Here is a 27,084-nt window from a genome sequence, read left to right as displayed (position 1 = left end):
GGGGTATTACAACTCCGGCTGTGTTACGCTCACCTGGTTCCCACAGGGGCGTCGATCGGACCCAGACAGCTGCGGTCTCCACCAACGTGATGCGTAGTGAAGAGATGACAGTCTGGACTGGCCCGCCTAATCTTGTCTGCTGGACTCGTAGAAGTATTCTCCTGCAAGTGGAGAAAGGGATTTAGCCACCCATGGACTTTAGTGATGGCCCCCCCAACTGTTCTCGTTCTCCCCACTAATCACCTCTGATATCCCCTCTTGGTAACCTCACCTTATGTTTTTAAATGATGAGCTCTTCATCCTGCATGGCATGCAGGGGCACGTAGATGCCAGTTACTTCACTGGTTTGAAGGTACCGGAGGAGTTCCGGAGGAATATTGACTCCAGTGTCTATAAAGTTCAAAGAGTTCAATATGTCCAATGTTCACTCTTGTTCCATTCCCTCGTTAGGTTGCAGCTGGGTCCAAAAGAATATTGCCTGGAGGTAACTGATGGCGTTCAGGTAAGAGTCTGTATTACCAAACACTGTCCGGTAAAAGTTGCATGAGTTTAACTTGCTGTTTTCTCTCCCTTTATAGGTGCAGCATAGAAAGATGCAGCAAATTAAAGGATAATACCTCCGGTGGTAAAGCAGGTAAGCCTATGGTGGCAAAGAGATTGTCTTTGTCGGTTTTCTCGGCTCACCTTGTTATTCCTTTTGTTTTCCCCCCCAGGTGCTGGGTTTCGACGAAGAAAATAATGTCCCGTGATCTAACCTCTTCTCCTTTCTTTTCCTTTTGTCTAGGAGCTCCGGATTCGAGGCGGGCGTGGCAGAAGACTGGATGCTGACTTGCAGACACGGTGAGCGTTACACTGCTGGATGCAGAATAACACGAAGCATGAGCTGCTGTGCGGGCGTGGTTTAAATAGCCTGCAAAGTAGTCCCAGATAAGAAGATCCCCAGAACCACACCCGAGTAAAAAATAATCCCTGTAATAAAATAGTCCCATCCAGGCCTCACGTTGGCTTGGACTCATTTGCAGCATGGTCTGCATAAGCTAAGTAAAGTCTATGAGCCTGGCGCCTATGGCGCCAGGACTGATTTCTATGATGAGCCTTGCGCCTAAGGCGCCAGGACTGAATCCAAGCACCCCCCAGCCGGGGCTGTTGGGGTTTTAATGAGTATCTGGATGCCTGCTCCCGGAGCTGATGGGCTCGATCCGGATGCCCGGGGGTAGGCATCATGACAGGCTGCTGGTAAATCAGGCGCCGATAACTATGTTGTTCCCCATTCCCATAGAGTCCAGTAGGACTCTATGGGAGAGGGGACCACTGAAATATCAGCACCGTTAGTAACGGTGCCAGTGTTTCAGTGAAAGTCTGCAGGCGGGTGCCGTTCCCCCGCCAGGGCAGACCTGCCGGGAGGGACTACATCCCGCCCGCAAATGGTCCAGAAACAACGGTGCCGGTAAGACTACCGGCACTGTTGTTTCCGGACCAGCAAACTTGTAATGAAGGTATGGGCCTCATTGCAACTCTGGCAGGAGCCGTGCCATTAAAAACGGCATGGCTGCTGCCGGAGTTGCATCATTTCCGGCACCCGCGGATGGTCAAGAACCGGGTCATGCCGAGCTCGACGGACCCGGTAATTGCCCATTTGCGGGTGCCGGAATCAAGGGCCTCCCGATCCCCATTCTGCCCCATAGGGCTGAATGGGGATGGGGACGTCAGATGCACCGGCACATTCAGAGTTGTGCCGGTGCATCCGAGGTTCTCTGCTCGCGGGAGCTGTTACACCCGCCAGGAAAAAACTGGCGGGTGAGCAGGCACCCGCGAGCATTGCTCATAGTATGGCAGTCCGGGAACTACGGTACCGGCATGCTTACCGGTACCGTAGTTCCCGGACCGCCAGGGTCGTAATTAGACCATATGTCTTTCTGTGAGATGAACTGGATGAAGTTTCTCTGTGGCACTGAACACAGCCTGAGTAGTGATCTCAGGGTGTATTCTCATACTACAGATAGGTACATGATATTATTATAGTCCTTGATGACTCTGGATCGCTTCCACTCTATAGAGGACATCCTTCTGCAGTGAGATCAGAATGCAGTTGTTCTCTTTATAAACTACTTGGCACAAGTTCTCGGAGATCTATGAAGATGGTAAAACTTTGTAATGGACAGTTGGCCCCCCAGAGTGATGTCCTTAAGGGAATATTACCTTTTGTTTAGGCAGCCTGCCACACATTACTTCACATTTATTTATTTATTTGTATTTATATAGCGTGCAAGTAACTCCTGGGCATTGAGGCGCTGTTACTTGCAAGAGCTTAGTTACAGGCATAGAGTCATTCAGTGGTACATTATGAATTCGACAAAGCATAGAGCTGACATTTTGGTTGTTACAGTTGGTCATTACAATACAGTTTATGCATTAGGAACATATGAGATGTATTCGACTGGTGCGAGGCATCTTATGTGAATAATATGGTTTTCATGGTTTTGCGGAAGGTGCTGAGGGAGGCCTCACCTCGGATTCTGGGAGGTAGGGCGTTCCAGTGAGTGGGTGCGAGATATGGGAAGCTGGATCCGCCCGCTCTGACTTTTTTTACTAACGGCACAGAGAGCATGTTAGTATATGGTGATCTGGTTGGCCTCGTAGAAGAGACGGGATGGATCCTTAGGGAGAGGTAGTCAGGGGCAGTAAGGTGAATGCACTTGTGGGTCAGTGTAAGAGTCTTGAATATGATCCTTTCTTTTATTGGGAGCCAGTGTGCTAGTTTTCTGGCCTCTGAGATGTGTTCTCTTTTGGCAATGCCTTGGGCTGCCCGGAGAGCACTATTCTGAATGATTTGTAACCTCTCTAGGTTTTTGTTTCTTCTCTGTTATGCTCTCAGAGTGAAAAAGACTTTCATACATTTCTTCTTGCGGTCATTTTCACCCTTAACAGGCATAACATTCCATGAACCTATGCAAAGTGTTAGTGCTGACGTTGGATGAACAGTGAGAGTTTTAGGCCACTTTGGTCCAATCATTTATTACATAGTGAAATCCCCTATTCAACCCTTGTCACGCCTACACTAGCACATTACCATACAAGCATGACACTGTGGGTGACAGTCTGCACTCCCTAATCCTCTCCCCTTTTGCTTCTTCTGCATTCCCCTTGCGTACCATGCACTTGGCATCTGTGCCTACTAGCAGGTGGCTGGACAATCCCAGATGTATCTGCCTGGTGTGTGGCAGGATTTGATCGAATCCAAATACAGCGAAAATTGTATTTTCTTTTAAGCGTCTTGGTCGCAAATATATGTGTGGGTAGACACTCCTCAGATCCCTGCTGCCCCTCATCCTAATTATTACCCTTACCCACTACCACATATATTTGCTGCCAAATTTGGCCAAAACAATTCTACGGATTTGGCTTCGATCAAATCTCCTGCGATGAAACCTCCCTATCCCTGAAAAACCTAGCAGACAAAAAAACGTACATTGTCTTGAGCACATCTCAAGCACACCATAAAACGACTTCTGACTTACTTCTCTTAGGTACTGAAAAATACCCTCAAAGTCTTATGCTTGTTTGCCAGGACTATTATGCATTTGCCTTTTTCCCCCAATCAGCAGCAGGCTGCGATCACTCTTCACTGATGCTACAGGCATGCATAGCATGACAAGCTCCATCCTTACCCCTCCATCCCCTCGCGTGCCTTTCCAAAGGTTTCATGGTTGTTTGCTTCCCCTCCCCCATTCTTCCTCTCATCTGATGGCCATGTCCATTCCTCTGGCGACTAATAGGGAGGTGAGGGGGGAGTGGAGGGGAGGGAATACTCTATTTTCCAAACAAGCTTCTATGCTGTAAGACCGGTGCAGTATGAAGTATCTATTAACACAACATTACAGATCCAAACACGGCACACGCACTGGACTTTAAAGTGACTTTTGAATTTATGTATTTTATTTTTGTCTTTTTATTGTACTTGTTTAATGCACAGTCGGATAGAGTGGACTGCATCAAGGTGCAAAGGATTTAGACCAGAAAGAAAAAGATGTAAGATAGAAGAAGAGCCAAACATGACAAAACAGATGCACTTTCAAGGTTCCCGCCACTTGCTGGGTTTAGTTCAGGATTGAGGCCCCATCTGAGGAGGGACTCTTTTGGCCACATGTGAGGTTTCCACCTCCCTTTGTGGCTGCTCTAGGAATCTTGCATTTGCCATCTCTGCATTATTTAGTCCTTGCCGCTTTGCTACTGTTGTATGTAATGGATCTTTTGTTTGGAAAATGATTAAAGACATATCTAACAAGTGCACTTGAAGACATCAGCCATGAGCTTTTGAACATTCAAATCTTTATTGGGAGGAACCGAATTTCATATTTCAAGACACGTTCCTCTGTTTACATCAAGGATCTGAAAGCCAAGTTAATGAAACATAATCCCTTTTTCATATGATGGAGCTTGTTCGTTGATGCCCTACTTGTCATGTTTTTTTAATCTTTGTGTCTTGTTTTTCCTTTTTGACCTAATTACTTCAGCTTGATACGATATGATAGGTTATTTATAAAGCACTTAATACCCATAGGTTTCTAAGCGCAGACCCGGGAATCGAACCTGTGTTGCTCCGTGTTGTCTTGCTTCCAAGGCGAGCCCATTGCCCCTGAGCTATCCTCCCCACCTTGCAAGATGAATACCTATGCGCGGGTCACTTCTTCTTGTCTTAGACATCTTTTCCATTTCCCTTTGTTTAATATAGTAACGGGCACTTCTCACCCCCTGATCAGCTTCTAGTAAACTAGGGGCCTCCTGTTGCTTCATTGCCGTGGGCTGATAGCAACCAGTGTTGTGCCATAGATAAATGCAATGGTGCGGATAAGTGTGCACTTCACCCCGTCTTAATCCTAATAATGCGTGTGAAATTTCTGTGTGCAAGCTCAAATTTATTTTTGCACTTTTTTCAAATGCTCAGTGATCAAGAATCACTCACAGGTGTGGAGTTAGTGAATGCACTGGGGCCAGAGGGATTTGCGAGAACATATCAAAAGGAATGAGCCTTCCTGTAGAAATCTATACAGCGCCAGAATCTGTATTCAGCATCTTCTTCCTAACACCTAGGTACACAACCCCTGCACTCCCCACCCTACCTGAGGCTGGGTGATCTGATCCCCACTCTTGCCTCCCCGGTTGCTTGTAGATCCATTGCTGCCCAATTGTCCGCCCTGCCCTCTTGTTATATCCCGACTCCCTTGTTTCCCTGATTCCCTATCCATGCTGCCCCTATAATTGTGAAGCGCTCCGTTGCTTCCGGAAGCTCGGTCCGCACCCAAATACCCTAATAATAGTGATACATCTAGATGGGTTTCAAAAACCAGAAGCACTGGATAACACAATTCATTTACCACAACCACACTGTTAGGAGCTTGCCTCTTTCCTCACTCAAACAATTGAAAAAATCCACAACAATGGCTCTCAATTGATGGCTACTGATACACGATCAACTCCAAGATAACTTGATCATGACCACTTTGCATGGGGTGGTGTGGAGGTCGTCGTGAAAGTTTCCGTGGGGTGTGTTTTTTTTTAACCACAAATCTTATATATCTCTCATCAGAATACAATCTAGTTGCCCTATTTCACTTTAAAGAAATATCGGTGCATCGTGTGCTTGACCCCGATTGGTTGGGGCAGAGATGTCTATGTGTCCACAGGATTGGCCATGCACTGACTGCCCTATAAGGGAATCCCTTTTGGGAAATATTAACAGAATATTTTATATGGATTATAGAACATGAAGTTTCTAATTCTGAATGCAGTCATTTCAATCCACTGCTTCCGAGCTCACTAATCACTTCAACAATGAATCCCACTCCTGGGACGGTTATCGAGAACTACAGAAATAATGTAATGGTGACCAGGTCAAAACCCAGGTTTCAACAATCTTTCTGACAAAGAACAGTTCCATGAAGTGCCAGAAATCCTCCTACGTACTGTGTGGCACAGCACGCATGAAAGCACTGTGCATCACTGTTTCTTCTGTTGTGGGCTGTCAACATCACAATGTGTACAGTCCCGCCTTCAGAGAGAGGGCAGTTTGTGATCATTTGGCATCCCGCATCATTCACTGCCCTGAACACTAACAACTCCCCGCTTTCCTTCTCTGCCCACATCTCTGGTGTCCGTGAAAAGACAAACTTCCTACTGCACCTCCTCAGAGGTATTCTGCCTTTACTCTCCTTCCCACAGAAGCTCACTGTCTCTCGAGCCCTGGTTCTCTCTAGGTTGGACTATTGTAACAGCCTCTTTCAAAATATACCTCCTTCTGCTATCTCCCCTTTGCAACCTATCCAGAACAGGACTGCAAGACTTGTCCTTGGCCTCAAGCCCTGGGATCGTATCTCTCCAGCCTTGAAATCTCTCCATTGGCTCTCTGTGGCTGCAAGGATTAAATTCAAAACCTTCTGCATTGTCCACAAGGCTTTCTGGAGACTGGGTCCAATATACCTTCAGCTATCTCTTCGTAAATAGCTTCCCTCTCGAGCTCTTTGTTCCTCTACCTCTAACTCCTTCAGGGTCAGTCGTTTCTTAAAGCAGCGAGCTGGGGGTAGATCTTTGTCGTTGGCTGGGGCCTCCCTCTGGCACAGCCACCCTGCTACTCTGAAACTTGAGGAAAACCATCTCCAGTTCTGGAAAGCACCTCAAGACCTTCCTCTTTGCTTCTGCCTTCGCCCCTCCTCTCCCTTGCTGATCTGCTCTCTCTTGGCACTGTGCACCTGGCCTACCATCTGACTTCTGGACCCAGGTCCCCTCTCACCTGCCACCCACCCGCACTGCCTCCTGGCAAACCCTTGCACTGGGACCTGTATCTGTTACCATACAGTCCCACCCGCCTTTTTATTTCTGTTGCTTCAAACCTAGCACTTGCCACCTGCTGGCTGCACTACCGCTGTTTGTTGCTTGTTATCATTTATTTATTTATTATTTATCTGTATTCCTTTGCTCTGCACTTTTCCACTTCTCCCCCCCTTCAATGCACATTTCCCGTAAGTGCAATATAAGCGAAACAAAAATACAAAATACAATACAAATCAATGAGCGTGGTGAGGGGCTTCATGTATATATTTTAAAAGGTCACTTCATAGGCTGTTAATTACTTGTACTCTCCAAGATGTACTTGATAGGGCATGTACTGTGAAAAAGAGTAGTAACCTTTCCGTATTTGCCCTCTGTTTCTCATTTCAGATTGAAACACCTTTGAAGATTGAAGCGCGATATAAATAAAATATCAATCAATCAATCAATATACTGGGAATGGCCCTGAAATAGTCCATTGCCAAGGGGGGCATTGACACTCAGCCATGCACTGGAGCACACTGAAGAGCCCCTGTTCGGGAAGGGAATCCAGTTAGGGAATGCACCCCCTTGTAGTTGCCCTACTGGGTCGCAAACACCAGGAATGCCTTTACCTGAGTGAGCCATGATCATAAGGAGTGATCTGTCAGCTTCTCGATATCACAGGTGCAATGGCTGAGCCTCATCTGAATGGTGCATTTGCCTGGCTGTATCCCAAGGGCATACATGCCCTGGGTAAATAAATAATGTTTACAGTGCACGCCTATACAGTGTATCTACTAAATGACTAACGTCTGTGGTATAGAAACTGTATGCGCGGCTACAGAATAAAATGTTATTTGGATCCAAAATGATGGAAACAATACAGATGGGGAACCCTGTGTAGGGTGCCTTTACCATGGGGCCGAGTGGGTTTCCTTTACTCTTGCTAGAAACCTATTTCTTATGTTTGACTTGTCCAGCAGTTCATTAATTTCATCATGTTTCGAATTCTGTTGGCTGTATGTCTTATTTATGTTTATAATTTTGTACCGTTATATGGCTGTACAGCACGCGCTAAAAGTGCTCAAAACGTGAATCAAATTAGGTAGTTGAAGACTCATTCCGTACCTACTCAAACACTCCCACATCACCCGAGCTCTCTTCTAGCTCCGTTGGCTCCCCGTATCCTCGAGAATTGCTTTGAAAGGATTCTGCATCATATACGCCATCCACCTCCAAACCCCATCCCACCTTCACAAAAAACTGCAACCCAGGTCTTCAAGATGGCCGCCAGACAGGGTACACTGTAATTAGTGTGTGCATCCCCTGCTGGCGCCAGACAACTAAGAAATTGCAATAAGAAGCCTGATCCCCACCACCCGCCACTGTAATTCAACAGCAGGGGGCTGCCGGTGTGCGGAGTGGCGACCCTATTGTTGAGGGGGTGCCTTGCCCGGATCGCGAACCGAAGACTGGGCCCAGCATTGTGGAGGAGGCATAAAGGGAACTGTACGTGGCTGGCTCCCTCTAGCTGCTGGAGAGAAGGGGAGCATGGCAAGGGACACAGCTCCTTTGAGGAGACTTCTTTGTGGCATGGCATTTCCAGGGTGGTCGCCGGAGGAGGTGTAGCGATCCCTGAGTGTCTGTGGTGAAGCCATGGGAACAGCGATCTCCGGACGGGAGCCCGCCTGCCTTTTTTTGCCCACTGAGATGCAAACATTTCAATGGGGGCAGACAGCCCCTCTCCCGGAGCGGAGGACGAGCCAGGCCCCGGAGGCGAGGGCAGACGAGCGTGGAATGCCCCACGCAGCTCAGCGGCCCACTAGAGAAAATGGGGCTGCCTGGAGGACTGCAGAATCCCATAGAACCAGAGTTGAGGAGGCACCCGGTAGATAGCAGGAGCTGGTGCTGGGTAGTGGCGGGGGGCCCTAGTTACTTGACACTTGAGTGGGCCCTGCCCAAACTGGAGAAGAAAGGATATAACCCTCAGAGGGGCAGGAGAGCTGCCATCCATTAAATCATCAAACTGAGCCTCTGACAGGAGAGGGGCATTTTACCAGGGAACAGTAGCAGCAACAATATGCATAGCCATATGGTCCAGGAGGCGGCACAGAGTGGGCTGGGAGTCACCTTGCAAAGAGCAATAGGACCCATACAGCCCATGCCTGGCCAAAGACGCTAAAGGGAGAATGATTGGGGACCCTCTTTAAACATATGTAGGTGAAAGGTCTGCCTTGACAAGAAGGAAGGAGTAAGCCCGGCTGGGGGTGACCTGGTGAGGGGCCCAGACAGGGCCTTGGTGCCATGTTACTCCTGAGGATAGGGAGGCATTGGTGGAGGCCCCGGGGTGGAGAAAGGGGATGATCGTAGTGTTCCCAACAGAAGCGCAGTACAAGGCAGTGGAGGGTGGCCACCCTCCCTGGTTACCCCTAATGTCAAGAAATAAATCCAAAGACATGCAGCCCACCTCTAAGCATTCGAAGAAGGGTCCTGAGGGACAAAAGCAGAAGCTGTGGAGGAAGGAGAGTGAAGGGAATATGACTGGGAAACAGGACACATCGGTGGAGGCTGCCCTGGGGGGCCGGGCATCTCCCCCGGGGGACCCGGGAATAACAAAAGAGGACTTATGGCAGTGCTTCCAGGCGTTTATTGAAAGAATTACTGAAATGCTACAGTCGCAACCGAGCATTATCAGAACAGAGCTCTCCCAGTCCCTCCAGGTGGTGAAGAATGAAGCAGCATCTTTGGGGGAAAGAACCGATAGGGCAGAAAATGCCCCTCAAGAATTAGCAGTGGACAATAGGAAGATGGAGGTTCTGGTAGAGCAGTTGTGAGAGTGACTCAAAACTTGGAACTGCAAATTGAAGACTTTGAGAACCGTTCAAGATGTTCTAATATAAGAATAAAATGCCTGCCAGAAGAGGTGTCGGACAAGGACCTAAGAGAGACTACCTAGCGGATCTTCACAGATATGCTGGGAAAGGCTAACTGGCCTGACATTCAGCTGCATCGAGTCCATCGAGTGTGGCCGCAGAGAGGAAAACTAGGTGTCAGGTGACGTGATGTGGTGGTGGCGGTACAGTAATATGGTCAAAAAGAGACTATACTATTAGCTGCAAGAAGCGCTGAGCCAATTAGGATTAATGGGTCCGAGATCCAACTGTACAAGGATTTGGCGCAGTCCACCTTGGTCAAAAGGAGAGTCATGCGCCCGGTAGTCATAGCTTCGAGGAAAGCACAGGTAAAATCTAAATGGACCTTCCCATTTGGTTTGCTGTTCTCATAGGAAGAGAGGCAACACCAGATCACCACCTGTGAGGAAGGCATGAAGATCTTGATAATCAAGGAAGAGGGGGGACCAATGGCAGGACCAGAGACTGGGAAAATAAACAACTAAGAGAAAACTATGGGAGTGGTCCAAGAAAAGGGTGGGGGAAAAAAGGGGTCACAAGCAGGCCGGAAAGATTATAGGGCAAAGGAAGAGCAGTGGAGGGACATCCGGGAAGAACACAGGAGCTCCTCAGTGACATATACGCCAAGGGAGCGTTGAGAGCGCGAAGGTGATGAGGGGTGGGCGGCAGGGGGACAGAGGGGTGGTTGGGATGAAGCAAGGAAAGGGATTGAACATCTTGATGTTTCTTATGGGTTTTACAGCACCCTTAACATTTACCTTGAGTTGGTTTCAAAGGCTTAACTCCCAAGGCCGGGGGTCTGCGGTATGACTAGGATGGTTAAGCCTACCCGGGAAAGGTTGGGGGAAGGTATTTGGGGAGGACGAGGGGCAGAGAGGCGGGAAGAGAGTGTGAGTGAGGAGAGGACAGATGAAACGGGTTTCTGACCCTTCCATGGTACAGCACGGACACCAAAATTCAAGTTGATTACTTTTAATGTCAAAGATTGCACCCCGTTCAAGAAATATGTCACGAGTAATGCTGGTGACACTCACATAATAGCAGAGCTTTGCAAGTTGTTCTCCACCCATCGGGTTACAGTGCAGTGGCCCTATATGAAACAATGGGTAGATACCCTGGGATGGGAAATAGAAGGGACCAATGGGATAGCGTGAGGGAGAATATCCCCAAGTTCACCAGAGCGGTACAAGTTAGGGAAATGTGGCTGAAGGCTATGGCGCAGTGGCATCTCACACTTGTCAGAATAAACACGTGTTAGTGAGCGGTCTCCAATAGATGCTGGGGAGGTATGTGATGTGTCCCGGGAACCTTGGATCATATATGGTCGTCATGTGGGAAGATACAGCCCTTTTGGGAATGTGTGAGAAGCGCAATGTCGGGAATCTTTGCTATACAGACTTATATGGATCTAGGGGAGGCCATGCTGGGAATACGTGGCATCTTGGAGAGACCACCTACTAAAGCACAGAAGAAGGCTTGTATGATCCTTAGCGTAGCAGCACTGTCACTTGTGGATCCGAAATGAAAAAGTAAGGCTGTACCCACAGAACAAGACTGGATATCCAAGATGTGGAGCTTTGTCGCACTGGAGCGAGTGCCATCCTCTATTCGGGGGGGGGGGGGGGGGATTTGCAGACAAATGGTGCAGATTGGGACGTTGTCCTCTTCTTTCTTCGTAGTGACTGTAGAGTAGCCGTTTACTCAAAAAGACTATGACTGATGGAATTTGCTTGAAGACATGAAAGGAGGGGCGATTTGGGCAGGAAATCAGCTGTCCCCTTTTGTTCGTGCGGTGGGTGTTGGAGGGTGAGGGGAGGGGGGGAATTGTTATCCACTGCTGAGCATACTAATGAAAACAAATTAAAAAAAAATCTGAGACCCATCACCCACACAACAAACTGAAGCCCACAAAAACACCAGACAAGCCAAACACAATCTCCTATGCCATCCAATCTGCAAACAACCCTGCGTGCAAAAGCCAGTGGGCACCTAGACCCTGGGAAGCCATATCGCTGCACCCCATCCTCACTGCACCCTGCAGCAACACCTTCGGATAATGCCTCAAAATATACCTTGTTCCTCACGCCTCTTCTAACCAGACCACCGTCCCTGCTGTCCCCTATCTATTCTGCTTGTCCTACCCCGTCCTGAGAATGATGGGACTTCCTTTTCACCTCTTCCTTTTGGACTTTGTAAGGTATTGCAAGACCCTCTTGGTAGAGCCAAGGCTGGACAAAATTTCACATGAAATAAATGAACGGAAAATAAATAATTTCTTTATCTGCTGTCACTCTTCCTTTAAAAAATCATAGTACTGTAAAACAGTCACTTCCCTCAAGCTTTGCAAAATACATCTATCATAACATAGTATGCTCTGTGTTATGAAAAGGAGCGATCTGGAAGCTCTGAAGCAAATGTTTGTGATGTGTGCTGCTCAGATGCAATAGGACTCTACTAATTATTCAAAGGGGGTGGTTTTGAAATGAGCAGAGTGGAAAATTAAAGCGGCAATTGCTGTTATGCCTCCATTATCAGCTCCAGCTCATTTGTATGCCTTTCCACGTGGTAGGAGGACAGCAAAGCCGAGATTTCATCTCCGCTCTGCATTTGTCCTCCATCTTGGAAGAGCAAGCAGAAATGTTCATGCAGCCATAAAACCAAAGGATTCCATTGGAAACCACCCTTGTTTGGCGGTATCCCGCTATTACATCGTAGAAGATTACTCTGAGGCCCGTTATGAACACGTGATAGGAGGTCAGCAAAGCAGAGTTCTCATCTCCGCTCTGCATTTGTCCTCCATCTTGGAAGAGCAAGCAGAAATGTTCATGCAGCCATAAAACCAAAGGATTCCATTGGAAACCAGCCTTGTTTGGCGGTATCCCGCTATTACATCGTAGAAGATTACTCTGAGGCCCGTTATGAACACGTGATAGGAGGTCAGCAAAGCAGAGTTCTCATCTCCGCTCTGCATTTGTCCTCCATCTTGGAAGAGCAAGCAGAAATGTTCATGCAGCCATAAAACCAAAGGATTCCATTGGAAACCGCCCTTGTTCGGCGGTATCCCGCTATTACATAGTAGAAGATTACTCTGAGGCCCGTTATGAACACGTGATAGGAGGTCAGCAAAGCAGAGTTCTCATCTCCGCTCTGCATTTGTCCTCCATCTTGGAAGAGCAAGCAGAAATGTTCATGCAGCCATAAAACCAAAGGATTCCATTGGAAACCACCCTTGTTTGGCGGTATCCCGCTATTACATCATAGAAGATTACTCTGAGGCCCGTTATGAACACGTGATAGGAGGTCAGCAAAGCAGAGTTTTCATCTCTGCTCTGCATTTGTCCTCCATCTTGGAAGAGCAAGCAGAAATGTTCATGCAGCCATAAAACCAAAGGATTCCATTGGAAACCACCCTTGTTTGGCGGTATCCCGCTATTACATCATAGAGATTACTCTGAGGCCCGTTATGAACACGTGATAGGAGGTCAGCAAAGCAGAGTTCTCATCTCCGCTCTGCATTTGTCCTCCATCTTGGAAGAGCAAGCAGAAATGTTCATGCAGCCATAAAACCAAAGGATTCCATTGGAAACCGCCCTTGTTTGGCGGTATCCCGCTATTACATCATAGAAGATTACTCTGAGGCCTGTTATGAACACGTGATAGGAGGTCAGCAAAGCAGAGTTTTCATCTCTGCTCTGCATTTGTCCTCCATCTTGGAAGAGCAAGCAGAAATGTTCATGCAGCCATAAAACCAAAGGATTCCATTGGAAACCACCCTTGTTTGGCGGTATCCGGCTATTACATCATAGAAGATTACTCTGAGGCCCGTTATGAACACGTGATAGGAGGTCAGCAAAGCACAGTTTTCATCTCTGCTCTGCATTTGTCCTCCATCTTGGAAGAGCAAGCAGAAATGTTCATGCAGCCATAAAACCAAAGGATTCCATTGGAAAACACCTTGGTTTGGCGGTATCCCGCCATTACGTCATAGAAGATTACTTGGAGGCCCATTACGAACCCATTTCGCTGCAAAGCAAATGGGGGGTCGTGTTAGGGTATTAATAAAGGAAGAGGGGGTTAGGTGGGGCTATAGGGGGGTCTCCCCCTGCATTGATATACGTTGAAATGTTTTTAAAAAATCTAAAACAAGTCGATGCAAGGTGCGCCGAAGAAATGTTCTCATGAAATCACATAGATCTTGTATGGCACCTGCTAAAGAGCAGGTGGATTCCATTGGAATCCACTGTAAAACACTGCCTGCAACTGGAATCTGCAGACAGCATCTTATCTCTCGCAAAGTGGAGAGTTAAGGATAAGAAAAATGGCGATGTTTTCCCTTGATGTACTCCTCACAAACACTCTCTGATTTGTGAGTGCTGCATGCACTGGAACATCAATACATACGTGCAAGTGTTGGTGGGCCACTGCATGCGATTAGCATACGTTTTAAATGATCCCCAAAGTCTTTTGAGTTATTGACATTGGGTTCAATACTGCTTGCCCACACCTGTCAATAAACCTAGAATCAACTAGTTGAATGACATGGAAGATATCACTTCTGAGCTGATAAGGGGCAGTCTGCCCCATCTGTTGACATACATGTGGATATGCTGTACAATCATTGCATACACATTTCCATTTGCATTAAGGCACACTGATAATAACTGCTTATTGGACGTTGCAATGGGATGAAGTAGTTCGCGTTGCCAAGACCATCTGTTTTCAGACTTCTGACATGGTGAGGGCATTCAAATCTCTTTCCCTTCAAACATGATAGGGAAAAACCATAAGGGGCCGGATTACAGAAATGCAACCAGTGCTGTATAACTTTGCGCCTAACGTTGCACCATGCAGTAAACAATGCACTAGTCCGTCAATGGAAATGTCGCTGTTGCCCAGGCCATTTGCCAGAAATGCGCCTGCCAAATTGATGAACACACTTGCTATACATGCGACTCAATCCCAGGTTGCTAGTTAATTAAATATACCTTTGTTATCAGTTCTCCATTTATATAATTCTTACTTTAGTTTGGGGCAGGCATGCATCTTTCAGTGTGTGGGCCTAATGTTATGAAAACCAATTCTGCAAATATCATTTCTCTATCCACAAAGCATGCAAGCAATTCCATTTGGAAGATAAACTTTAAAAAGTATTTAAACACATTTTTTTTTAAATGCTGTGTAACTTTACAGCCAAGCATTTTTCTAGACACATCTTTCAAGGTGTACAGTTGAATGCTAAAAATACTTATATTTTCCTCTGAACAATTCTCAATTCTACTTCCGCCACCCTCAGTACTTATAACGCTCTCTTTGCACACAAGAGTGATATTGTAGTCTAAAAAATAAATAATTAAATGCAAATAAACACACTTGAGTGTTTGAACCCTTTCCTAGAAACCGCAAATCGACCTTTGCACTTGGGCACGGGCCACCCCTTCAGACGTGTTTTATTTATTTCAGCTCTGGCCTGATTGCCTTGCCCCTTTTGGGTGAGGTTTGGAGAGGGGGCATCACAGAAGGAGCCGCAGGCATGGGGTGTCCAGGCTGCTTGTTTAGGCAGCCCATGATTTGTGGATAAACACGGCAGTGTAAATTGCCATCTCCTCGTTTCTTCTACTTGTGTGTGTCCACAGTTCAACGTAGATGCATACATCTCTCTTCTCTCTGTTTATGTAAAAAGAATCTGTGCACTCCAAACAGAGTGTGGGACTTGGCTCCGACCTGAACCCCTCCCCCCAGTGTAGGCAGTAGGAGCAGGCCACTCCTTACCCTGGCCACATCGGGCAATGATAACTATTTGCGGATGTAATGCATCGCATTCCAAAAGACACGAGGGAAAGTGGTCCTGGGATGCAAAGCAGACGATTGGCACTGAGGGTGAACGTGTGATAACAGGGACTTCGAAGGCATCATGACATAACAGACTTAGAGGACACGTTAGCTCCCAGGTGGGCCTCTAGGCACTATGAACACATACTAGATGTTTCCTGTTACCCAACTCAGAGGTACTCATTCATGTACCTGAGTAAGCTCAAGGGCTGAGAGGACCTTTCAGGTAGCAAGCCTGTAACCACAGGTGATGGCTAGAGTGAACGCATTAGCCCACGGTGTCGCTCACAGTACTTATATACACGATACTGTACTCTAAACTGGGTGGCTAACTACTGAGACCCCACTACTGAGACCCTGGGGTGGAGTGGGAACCAAAAGTGGCCCAGGACAAATGCTTGAAAGCAGACACTTATTACAACAGGTGTGTGAATGTAGCCAGGGAGCCCAACTCCTCTAATTTGGGTTTGGGGAGGGGGTGGGGTTCTGTTGGACAGAACGCCACTTTCGACGCATTAGGGAGCTGGCTTTAACCTGCCAGTATATGAATTGGAGATACTCATGCAGGAAGAGTGATACAGCCTTGAGAAAGGCGGGTACTGTAATGTTTATAATAGCAGGGAGCGTTATCTCAATCCTCCCGCCCACAAGACGAGAACACCAGAGTAGTGGCCAGTCCCTTTGCAGCTACAGAACCTTATGTTAAAGGCTGACAGCAATAATACACGGGAATTACCAGAGTGCAGAGAAGCGCTCCATGGACATTTATTTTGGAGGACTTGGATTGACTTAGCAGGAATAGCAATCCACGGAAGCCCTGAGGAAGGCCATGAGGTGGCCAAAACATGTGTTGGCCATTGTCATCGATATTTAAATTAGAACAATATAAAGAGTTTCTTGGTCATAAATGCAAGAATTATAAAGTGATTTGGTAAGAATTGCATTGAGAATCAGAGCAGGGGTGCTTGGGCGCAAGAAGCCTGGGTTTAATGTGACTTATATATACGATACCGTACTCTGAAATAGGTGGGTCATTACTGAGACCCTGGGGTGGACTGGGAACCAAAAGTGGCCAAGGAAATATGTTTGAAAGCAGCCCCTTATTACAGTGTGCACGTGACCTGAAGCCTGGGACCCAACTCCTCTTATTTGGATTGTGGGGGGTCTCTGCCCAAGATAATTTAAGAAATGGGCCAAATAGTAAATTTGAAAGCAGATTTGTTTGAACCATGTGTTAGGAGTGTGGAATAACATACTGGAAGCTCTATAACACGTGTGGCTTCTTCACAGGGATGTGGTTGATGAGGCGAGATGAAGGGAAGGTTTGGGTATGACTGGGCACCCCCATGAAAGAGATGCAAGGGGTAGAGCCCCACTGGGAAATACCCAAAGTTCCTTGAAGGCCAGTTACGCCATTTCTGTGACATCGAATCAGATTCATGTTTCCCCTGCCCTTATCTATTAAGATAAATTCCCCTCACAGCCATGGAAGGTGTTTGAGGAGTTGGCAGAGGAAGCACAAGTCATCGCCTCATGTTCTCGCATTCACCTTGGTCTTCACAGACCAGAGAGAAGCAGAGGCAATCCGCTGTCTCGCCCAGGTCTTCACAGACCAGAGAGAAGCAGAGGCAACCCAGGTGGTCTGTCGCCAACTGCTCTGGGGTCCGCTGTCTCGCCCAGGTCTTCACAGACCAGAGAGAAGCAGAGGCAACCCAGGTGGTCTGTCGCCAACTGCTCTGGTGATCCGCTGTCTCGCCCAGGTCTTCACAGACCAGAGAGATGCAGAGGCAACCCAGGAGGTCTCTCGCCAACTGCTCTGGTGATCCGCTGTCTCGCCCAGGTCTTCACAGACCAGAGATAAGCAGAGGCAACCCAGGAGGTCTCTCGCCAACTGCTCTGGTGGTCCGCTGTCTCGCCCAGGTCTTCACAGACCAGAGAGAAGCAGAGGCAACCCAGGTGGTCTGTCGCCAACTGCTCTGGTGATCCGCTGTCTCGCCCAGGTCTTCACAGACCAGAGAGAAGCAGAGGCAACCCAGGAGGTCTCTCGCCAACTGCTCTGGTGATCGCTGTCTCGCCCAGGTCTTCACAGACCAGAGAGAAGCAGAGGCAACCCAGGAGGTCTCTCGCCAATGCTCTGGTGATCCGCTGTCTCGCCCAGGTCTTCACAGACCAGAGAGAAGCAGAGGCAACCCAGGTGGTCTCTCGCCAATGCTCTGGTGATCTGCTGTCTCGCCCAGGTCTTCACAGACCAGAGAGAAGCAGAGGCAACCCAGGTGGTCTGTCGCCAACTGCTCTGGTGATCCGCTGTCTCGCCCAGGTCTTCACAGACCAGAGAGAAGCAGAGGCAACCCAGGTGGTCTGTCGCCAACTGCTCTGGTGATCCGCTGTCTCGCCCAGGTCTTCACACACCAGAGAGAAGGGGAGGCATGCCAAGTGTCCTCCCGCCACCTGCTCTGGAGATCCACTGCCTCTCACTGGTCTTTACAGACCATAAAGAAGCAGGGGCAGGCCAGGTGTCCTCCCGCCACCTGCTCTGGAGATCCGCTGTCTCGCCCAGGTCTTCACACACCAGAGAGAAGGGGAGGCATGCCAAGTGTCCTCCCGCCACCTGCTCTGGAGATCCACTGCCTCTCACTGGTCTTTACAGACCATAAAGAAGCAGGGGCAGGCCAGGTGTCCTCCCGCCACCTGCTCTGGAGATCAACTGTCTCTCCCTGGTCTTTACAGACCATAAAGAAGCAGAGGCATGCCTGGTGTCCTCCCGCCATCTGCGCTGTTGATCCGATGTCTCTTTCTGGGCTCATGCCATCTGCTGCTCCGGAGATCCACTGTCGCTCCCTGGTCTTTACAGGCCAGAGAGATGCAGAGGCAGGCCAGGTATCCTCCCACCACCTGCTCTGGCGATCCGCTGTTTCTCCCTGGTCTTTACAGGCCAGGGAGATGCAGAGGCAGGCCAGGTATCCTCCCACCACCTGCTCTGGCGATCCACTGTCTCTCCCTGGTCTTTACAGACCATAAAGAAGCAGGGGCAGGCCAGGTGTCCTCCCGCCACCTGCTCTGGAGATCCACTGTCTCTCCCTGGTCTTTACAGACCATAAAGAAGCAGAGGCATGCCTGGTGTCCTCCCGCCATCTGCGCTGTTGATCCAATGTCTCTTTCTGGGCTCATGCCATCTGCTGCTCCGGAGATCCACTGTCGCTCCCTGGTCTTTACAGGCCAGAGAGATGCAGAGGCAGGCCAGGTATCCTCCCACCACCTGCTCTGGCGATCCGCTGTTTCTCCCTGGTCTTTACAGGCCAGGGAGATGCAGAGGCAGGCCAGGTATCCTCCCACCACCTGCTCTGGCGATCCGCTGTTTCTCCCTGGTCTTTACAGGCCATAGAGATGCAGAGGCAGGCCAGCTATCCTCCCAACACCTGCTCTGGCGATCAGCTGTTTCTCTGTGGTCTTTACAGGCCACAGAGATGCAGAGGCAGGCCAGGTATCTTCCCACCACCTGCTCTGGCGATCCGCTGTTTCTCCCTGGTCTTTACAGGCCAGAGAGATGCAGAGGCAGGCCAGGTATCCTCCCACCACCTGCTCTGGCGATCCGCTGTTTCTCCCTGGTCTTTACAGGCCAGAGAGATGCAGAGGCAGGCCAGGTATCCTCCCACCACCTGCTCCGGTGATACGAGTTGTGAGGCAAATCATAGATTCCAGTTCTGCTCATCCGAGGCTCTGTCCCTGTGTTAGAGCTACTGACAAGCACAGCGCTTATACTCCTTAAAAAGCAACACAGTCACCAAGCTAACCGGTGGCTCTGTCATTGAGCCGTCACTGAGCAGATGATTTAAACTGGCAAAATTCTATTTTTCTGACTTTGTCAAAACAATGTTTTTATTGTCAAAAATGGGGGGAAACCCCTGCACCCCCCCACCCATTTGTATATACATAACCCCAACCCACCATCTATATATATTTGAGCACAAAAACAGGGGAAAATGTGGTAAATTGAATTCAACCAAAGCACATAAACCCGGGTAGATCCCACTCTGTTGATCAGGGGCACCTGCTGGAAAGCGAGGGGGCAGCTACGCGGGTAGAGGTGTCAGAAGGACACATATGTTGGCTTTTTTCGAGAGGATGGGTGAAGGGCATTTATTAGGGTTGGGATGGTGACATAAGGCCAGGTATTATTCGGGGAGCGGGAGAAAGCTCATTAAAATGCTTGGGGAAGGTGCAGGGTGGCAAGCCATTTTGTTCAATACTTGGGAGTGGGAACGAGTGCAGGATGGAGGTGAGAGGGGATCAAGTGGCCGGGTAGCTCCTCTCTGTTTTGCCGAGGGAGAGCCTGAAACCCGAGGGATGTGTGACAGGTGGAGGAAGGCAAGGCATAAAAGGCATTGTAGTCAGACCTCTGAGCAAAGGTCATGTTTGAATATAGATTTTGGCGGCAGGTCTATACTTTTCTTCCACCTTCCATCCACCAATTACACAATCCTTCGCCTCATGACCACCCATTTGAAAGCCTCTCATTGCCTCACGTGCAAGCACCAGAGACACACATGCATCATGCGTTCCCTAAACCTCCAGCATCTACTCAAGTGGTAACTATACATGAGAGGATTAACGCAAGAGACTACAGGCATTTTGTGGATGTGCTTCTCCCATGACAATCCCCTTCTACCCTTGCAGCTCTGGTCTATTGGGACAGCTCATGGGTCAGTAAAAAACATCATGGGGGGCAAGCACAGCATGTGATTACTGCTGGGTGGCTGTCAACAAAGGGCTGATGGAGCTGTTCCCTAGGTTGTCACTCAGTTCCTCGCTAAGCCAATCATCCTGGTTATTCACACCTAGTGGTTAGCTACTTTAACACAGATGGACCTCAGTCGTTGTCACCTTGTATTACTTCTGCACATGAACAAGCACAGCTCACATCATTAAACGAGGCAGTTGTCCCTATTACAGTAAGAGAAGCAGACATGCCTCATACCTGTGATAACGTGTTATTTTTACTAACTGCAGTAGCACAACCAAATCATAGAAAGCATAGGTAGATGGTTAGGCATCAAAGAAGCGATTTTTCACTGTGGGGTTCTAAGTGACAGTGGGGACTAAAGCTTCACTCTCATCTGTGGTGTCCATTGGAGCCCCTTGATGGAGACCATCCCAGTCATTGATGCACACACATTTCCAGTCCTGCGTATAACAGGAGACGTGAGGTAGAGAAGACATTGTTGGGTGTCCTGACCCACGTTTGAGCTATCATGCTGCAACATTTGGTGCTGTGGGCTTAGAAAATCCAAGATGGCCAAAAAGCCCACAAGTGCGCCAGAATCCAGGAGAACCACGCAGTTTGTGCGCACACCAAAATGGTTACCTCACTTGCCATCCACCAGTGTAAAGAAAGATCTTTGTTAACAAAATCCACTGCTACTGATGTCAAAAAGTTGCTGAAATCGTGGCTCACCGGACCACTTTAAAGATTCAACCCTTTTGTGGGGTTCCACATAACCATTTTACTGTAAGGAGCCCCATCAAAACAATGTTAAGCAAGGATTATTTACTACCATGTAAGAACCATTCCTGCTTGGAATGCATTAATCCAAGAAAGATCCCAAAAATGGATGCAGTACCAACAAAATCCTCAAGGCGGCGCTAGCAGTCTAAACTCTGACAGGAGAACTAAGTGCAGTTGCTGACAAGGGATTTGACTCAGCTGACTTCAAAGGCTGCATTTTAATTAAAAATTAGCCACCTGCTGTTCCCAGAGGCCAGAAGCCTGGGAAACCCTCTCACCTCAAGAGATTCACACCACAGCCCAGGATATCACATGGTCATAATAACCAAATGCAAAGTGACCCCCTGGTCTGCTGACCTCAACCTCCTGGAGACCACACAATAGGCTATTGCACTTGAATAGAATATGTTGATTTTGACTGTTTCCTGTCAACAAAGGCCTGCCTGCCAGAAGACACATGTGATCACTGACCCACCCAAGTCTTGGAGGCGGACTCCAACACTCTGAGAACTGAATTGAAAGCAAAATATATATTTTACAGAAACACTGATAACTCTTTGTAATCAAATGACAGGAATGTATAACTTTGAGAGCCTTCGATTCAAGCCCAAACTCCAATTTGTGTGATGTTCTGGGGCAAAACCCTGCTATTTATGTATGCTACAGACTCTGTGTTTAAGCTAGAGACATGGTAATTTACTGGAGTACGTATGGACAGGCCGTGTACATGCGTATAAATCTGGAGAAAAATCCGATGTTGCAAAACCCACTAAAAAGCACCAAAGGTTGCCATTTCTGAATGCAAGCCCCCAGGAAGAGCAGAGTTTGAACAGGGTATACCTCATGTGATATGTGATGGGTGCATGTAATTTCAAACCACTGTGTATCTATGAAATATGTCTTTTTGATCAAATATAGATTTGTGTGCAATTTGACCGGGGAGTGTCCTTTCTACAGGCCATATAATGACATCGCTCTGACACTCCACTTCTTTTCCCCAATCAAGAGAGAAAGGAAAGCTTGACTAATGGGCAGTTGATAGAGGGGCTGGCTAGTGATACTGCACACACATCCACTTTCAAAAGACATAAAAAGAGCCACTAGAAGCTAGAGAGGAGATTCAATTCCATTTGCTGCGGAGCATGCTGATCGACGACTTCACATCCAGAGATCCAGACTTCAAATCCATCAATCTCCAGAACCTGTAGCAGTACCTAGAAAGCAGAGCAGTATCCAGAATCCAGAGAGGCTAGACCAGCAGAGCAGAGCTGACCCAGACCGCTGTTAGCAGAACCAGAGAGCTGACCCAGATCACTGTGAAGTGCCGAGACCAGACCGGAGTCCAGTCCAAAACCTGACCAGATCCGTGGCGAGGCCTATTTCTAAATATATTGTGAGTACCTATCAGAACTGTGCAGAACCAATCTCTTAGTTAAAATAATATAATTCAATCTATTTTAATCTAACCAGAACTGCCTCCTAACTGTCACCTGTCATTTGCAAAGCTGTCACCTGTCATTTTCTATCTGCAAGCTGTAACCTGTCGCTTTGAACTTTTAAAATTTCAAATCCGATAAACTACCTTTATTTAATCGTCCGTATCTCTGGAACCGTTTGGGCTAGGAACTTGGTTTAACTTTCCTCTGAAAGCTTAGAATCTCAGCTTTTCAACACTCTGTATACTTTTGCCGTAATCACGATTCTCGCACTCGCGGATTTTACCGCAATTTGCAATTTGGTTAAAAATCCAGCCACATTTCGAAAATAGCAGCTTCATTGCTTTCCTTTGCCAAAAATTCGTTTAACCTGCTAGTTACTCCTAGATCCTTGCTAAAGTGAGCCTGAACTCATCCCAAGTATATTCCACTCACCCTGAACCTCCTAAAGGGAATTAAAACCATTTTCAGCATATTTCTCACTGCATTGTCACCAGAATCAAAGCATTTTGCCTGTGTTTCAAAACTCCTATCTGTTGTATAAGCTGTTGGGGGGGAATTGAACTGAATTCTGTTTCATTGCATTCCTAAGAACTGTGTCATCTTCATCTCCTTACAGTGCATAAAAGGGGGGGGGGGCGAATTGTCCAAGAAAGTGATTGCATTGTCTTTTGCTGAAATCCTATCAAGTTATTTTCTGTACTGCATTTCATTCCACATTGCATCCATTTGAAACCATAAAAGTATTGTTGCTATCGTATCCATCCTATAACCACTCATCATTGATTATAAAGAAGTGTGCTAGTGCCGGACTATCCATTATTGATTACTGCTCAGATTAAGTGTGATATTCAATTATTAATTTATTATAAAGTGTGATATATATATATATTGTTTAAATTATCAAATAAACTGTTTAAACTTGCAAAACAGAACTACTTTGTGGCTCAGTGGGGTCAGGGGGATTCCAAGAGAGGGGTGTTATATAGGGGTAGTCATCCAGAACGCATGAACTGGACGTAAAGATATATCAATAAGGGTTTCCATTCAGTATCCCAGACTAGGCATTGACTTAGCTGTAGTGTTGAATTGAATCCTCTTACAACATATGCAAGCCAGATATAGCATGTAACACCCGTTCTGTGGAAAAAGGTCTTTCAAACTATAACTCTTAGTAAAATAACTTTGTCTTCTAGCCACTGCATTAAATTTTAGGTTTTCATAGGCTCTTCCGGGAGATATCATCTTAACTTGCCTCCTCTCCCCCTGTTGCAAAGTCCATGAGGACATACATGATATCACAGAAGGGATTCACCAAGACATATCAAATAACACTATCATAGGTGGGGGTCAGTTAAGATGGTGATCACTTTCCACACCAGCTGACTTTCAAGGGTTTAATTGCGATACATCTGATCAATTTAACTCTCTCATAGATTCCCTGTGATTCCCCCATTAAACCGAAAAAGTTCTTCCACAACCAATCTCCCGAGCCCATTCATCCCCAACTGCCCACTTCACATGCTGTACTTTTCCCCCTCCCCACCTCTAGCTTGATGTCAATACACCCCATGTCCTCTTCCAAATAGCATTTTGGGCACTTTTAATTTTTGGCTTCCCCCGGTACTACCGTGGGAATCACTTGCATCGACCAAAACAAAATGGCAGTTTTCAATTTTCTGAAAAGCCTCTCAGCTGCAAATGAGATGCCCACCCATTCACCCCTTCACCATGGCTCATTGCAAAACCATGTTTATGTATTAGAGTAACACCCCTGCCATTGCCTACTACACTGTAGAATAAGCCAAATAAATGTTTGTGGCCAGTTTGGAATGTTCTCCTCCACCTACAAGGGGGTGATCAAAATAGAATTATTTCTATCAGTAGGTCCACCTGTAACCCTGCCGTTGGATTTCCTATGGAATATCGCTGATGGTATTTGACTAAACCATGAGTTGGGCAGATGGTAAAATTGGCAGAACTTGACAAATGATGCCGATTTTATGATTGACAGACAATACACATAACCAAAGACAACACAATGGTTAAGGCAGAGAAATTGAAAACAGTCAAAGATAGCTGCCATATTTGCAAAACAATGTAGTTAACCTGAGAGTGAGCGTTTTAAGTCATTGAGAAACAGGTGGGGTGTGTCGAAAGCTGAATGACTGGTTTTGCATTGTTCAAACCCCTCCGCCACGGTTTTTGATTAAGATACAAATACTTTAAATGTTCTTATATCAAATTAATCTTGGAAAGGGGGAGGATCAGTCAAGGTGAACATTCTTGTGTTCCTTGCATTGAGCGGTGTATGGGTCTGTGTTGGGGGGGTATGTGTTGTGGTGCACGTGTGAGAGAGAAAGAGACAGAGGGAGAAAGAAAGAGAGAGAGAGAGAGAGAGATATGAACGTTTTGCATACAGTTGTTTAAGCATCTTTTGACTCCAATGTGTTTCTACTCAGGCCATTGAAACCCCATTGCACTATTGTGCCCGAGTGGGAAACTCAGATGTTCTTCTGGAGATGCTGGAACACATCAGTCCCCATAGGATGCAGCAGGTGATCAACAAGCAAGCAAAGGTACTGCTTCACTCTTCGCGGTTTTTCTTATTACTCGAGCTGTGTGAGCGGTATGAGCTGTATATGAGCTGTATGAGCTGCAATGTGGATGGTGTTCATGCCCTGACCGGAACATGTTCATGTGTAAGTATAACCCCCACCCCCCATCCTGATCATCAGACACATGCTCTCTGCTTAATTTGACAGTCTTCAATAACTCCATTTTAACTTTCTATAAATCCCATTTCTAATATGTTGTACATCACTCCCCTGTAATACGCACATTATCGCAATTCTTCATATAACATCACAATAAAACACATTTCAAAAATACGAATTTAAAGCACACTCTCTTTATTCTAATGTTCAGCCCTTCACAGGCATCTTATACCAACAAGTTTCTTGAAAAGTCTAAAATGCTCCTCCTTTTTATGAACATCAAACACATCAGAAAAAAACGAAAAACAAATACAAAAAATGAACAAACCCACATGTATAGTATCATACAGGATATGCAGTGGAATATGTAATAGTGACGTTGATTTATTTGTGCTAGATACAAAAAAAGATAATGGGGCTTATTCACAAAGAGATTACCAGGAGAGTACTGGGAGTAACTCTGATTTACACTTGGTTTAAACCCAGGGAAGGAAATTTGATCCACAAAGAAGTTACTACTGACTTACTCCTGATGTATCTGAGTAGTACAGGAGGGAATTAAACCACAGGTGGAAAACAGCTTGCACTTCTGCTTAAAACATGTATGGGCTAAATTACAATCAACCGTGCAAGTGAGGGTGGCAAAGGATAGTTGTGAGGACAACATCCCCACTAGAGAGAGCCACTTGGAGGCAGACATCCCTTAAATGGTGATGACCCATGACATCAACACCATAGAGCCACTGAAGGGCTTGAAGAAGGAGAGCCAAGAGGAAAACTGCAGAACTATGAAGGTCAACAACTTCCCTGGCCTGGAAAAGGAAGAGACTTCCCTGTGAAATACGATGGGTGCACATGTCAATTGCACTGATTAACCTGAAAAGCACCAAGTAAATCTGGGATCCCATTAAATTATCAGGGCTAAGTAGAGAAACACCTCTACCTGTGAGCACGGCAGAAGTGGGATGTCTGCATATGTTACCTTCAATGACATGTATAGCACTCAGTTGCTTGCTAGCTACTGTGTATAAGTTCCCTGAACAATCTTTGCTATAGCACCTTGAAGCGTCTCTTGTTCTAGATGGAATTACCAATAAAGATCTCAGACCAAATAACCGGCCAGACTCAAGCAATATGGCAAAGTACTACTTTATTCTCAAATTAAATAAAGCATGGTCAACTGACAAACATCAGACAGATGCTTGCACACTCACACATAAACTTGATTACACAAGAGGTCGTATACCCCAATATGCGTCATCTATGATGTCATCCTACGTGGCAAACCATAACACTTATTAGCGGGAGGGATTGGATTAGGGGAACATATCCACTTATAGAATATGTATGGGTTAGTACTTCATTGACTATCACTTATCTGGAAGACAACCCTCAAACTACCTCTAAATACGTGTAATACTGATTACAGTAAACAAAATGGCAGTGGATTGGTCTATGCAACATTGTATAGCAGGTTGCCCCATAGGCCCACTGATTGGTTGGCATTCTCACCCAAATTTGGACTTTTGACTCGGCTAGCAGCACGTAAGGAAACTGAAACCCAGGTGCTTGGATCACATCAGATTGCTCTCCACTTTCCAAATTAGTCCATCATCAGTCATCAGACCGGCCATGAGCCAAAGCTTTCCATCCGTAGTTGGCCTTGTTGCCTGTTCTCTGTTCTAGGACATTCAAGGGAGTGAAAGCTCATCAGTATCTTCATTCGAGGCTCAATGAATAGCGCTTGTTTTCGACTTCAGAGTCACATGTGAAGAGACCACAAATGTGTCCATTTCAGCCTCTTATTTACTGCTATTTGATTTAATTATGCTGGGTGTCATGGCTCCTCGTGGCCTCCTGAGACTTGCTCACTCTACCTT

The 27,084-nt window shown here is 46.9% G+C and overlaps 1 protein-coding gene across 3 annotated transcripts in view; it reads left to right on the top strand.

Annotated features, from left to right (window-relative positions):
* The window catches only part of LOC138497955 (serine/threonine-protein phosphatase 6 regulatory ankyrin repeat subunit B-like), a 759,106-nt gene that overhangs the window by 520,164 nt on the left and 211,858 nt on the right, over positions 1-27,084 (top strand). For all 3 annotated transcript variants that reach the window (XM_069621713.1, XM_069621714.1, XM_069621712.1), the window contains exon 15: positions 24,950-25,066. In XM_069621713.1, the coding sequence (XP_069477814.1) occupies positions 24,950-25,066 (117 nt within the window). The remainder of the gene's footprint in view (positions 1-24,949; positions 25,067-27,084) is intronic.

The sequence above is a fragment of the Ambystoma mexicanum genome, chromosome 5q (genome assembly GCF_040938575.1).
Source record: "Ambystoma mexicanum isolate Mex_15411 chromosome 5q, UKY_AmexF1_1, whole genome shotgun sequence".
In the NCBI taxonomy this organism is placed as follows: domain Eukaryota; kingdom Metazoa; phylum Chordata; class Amphibia; order Caudata; family Ambystomatidae; genus Ambystoma; species Ambystoma mexicanum.
Note: the sequence above shows the minus strand (reverse complement) of the source record. Positions and strands in the feature narration are given on the sequence as shown.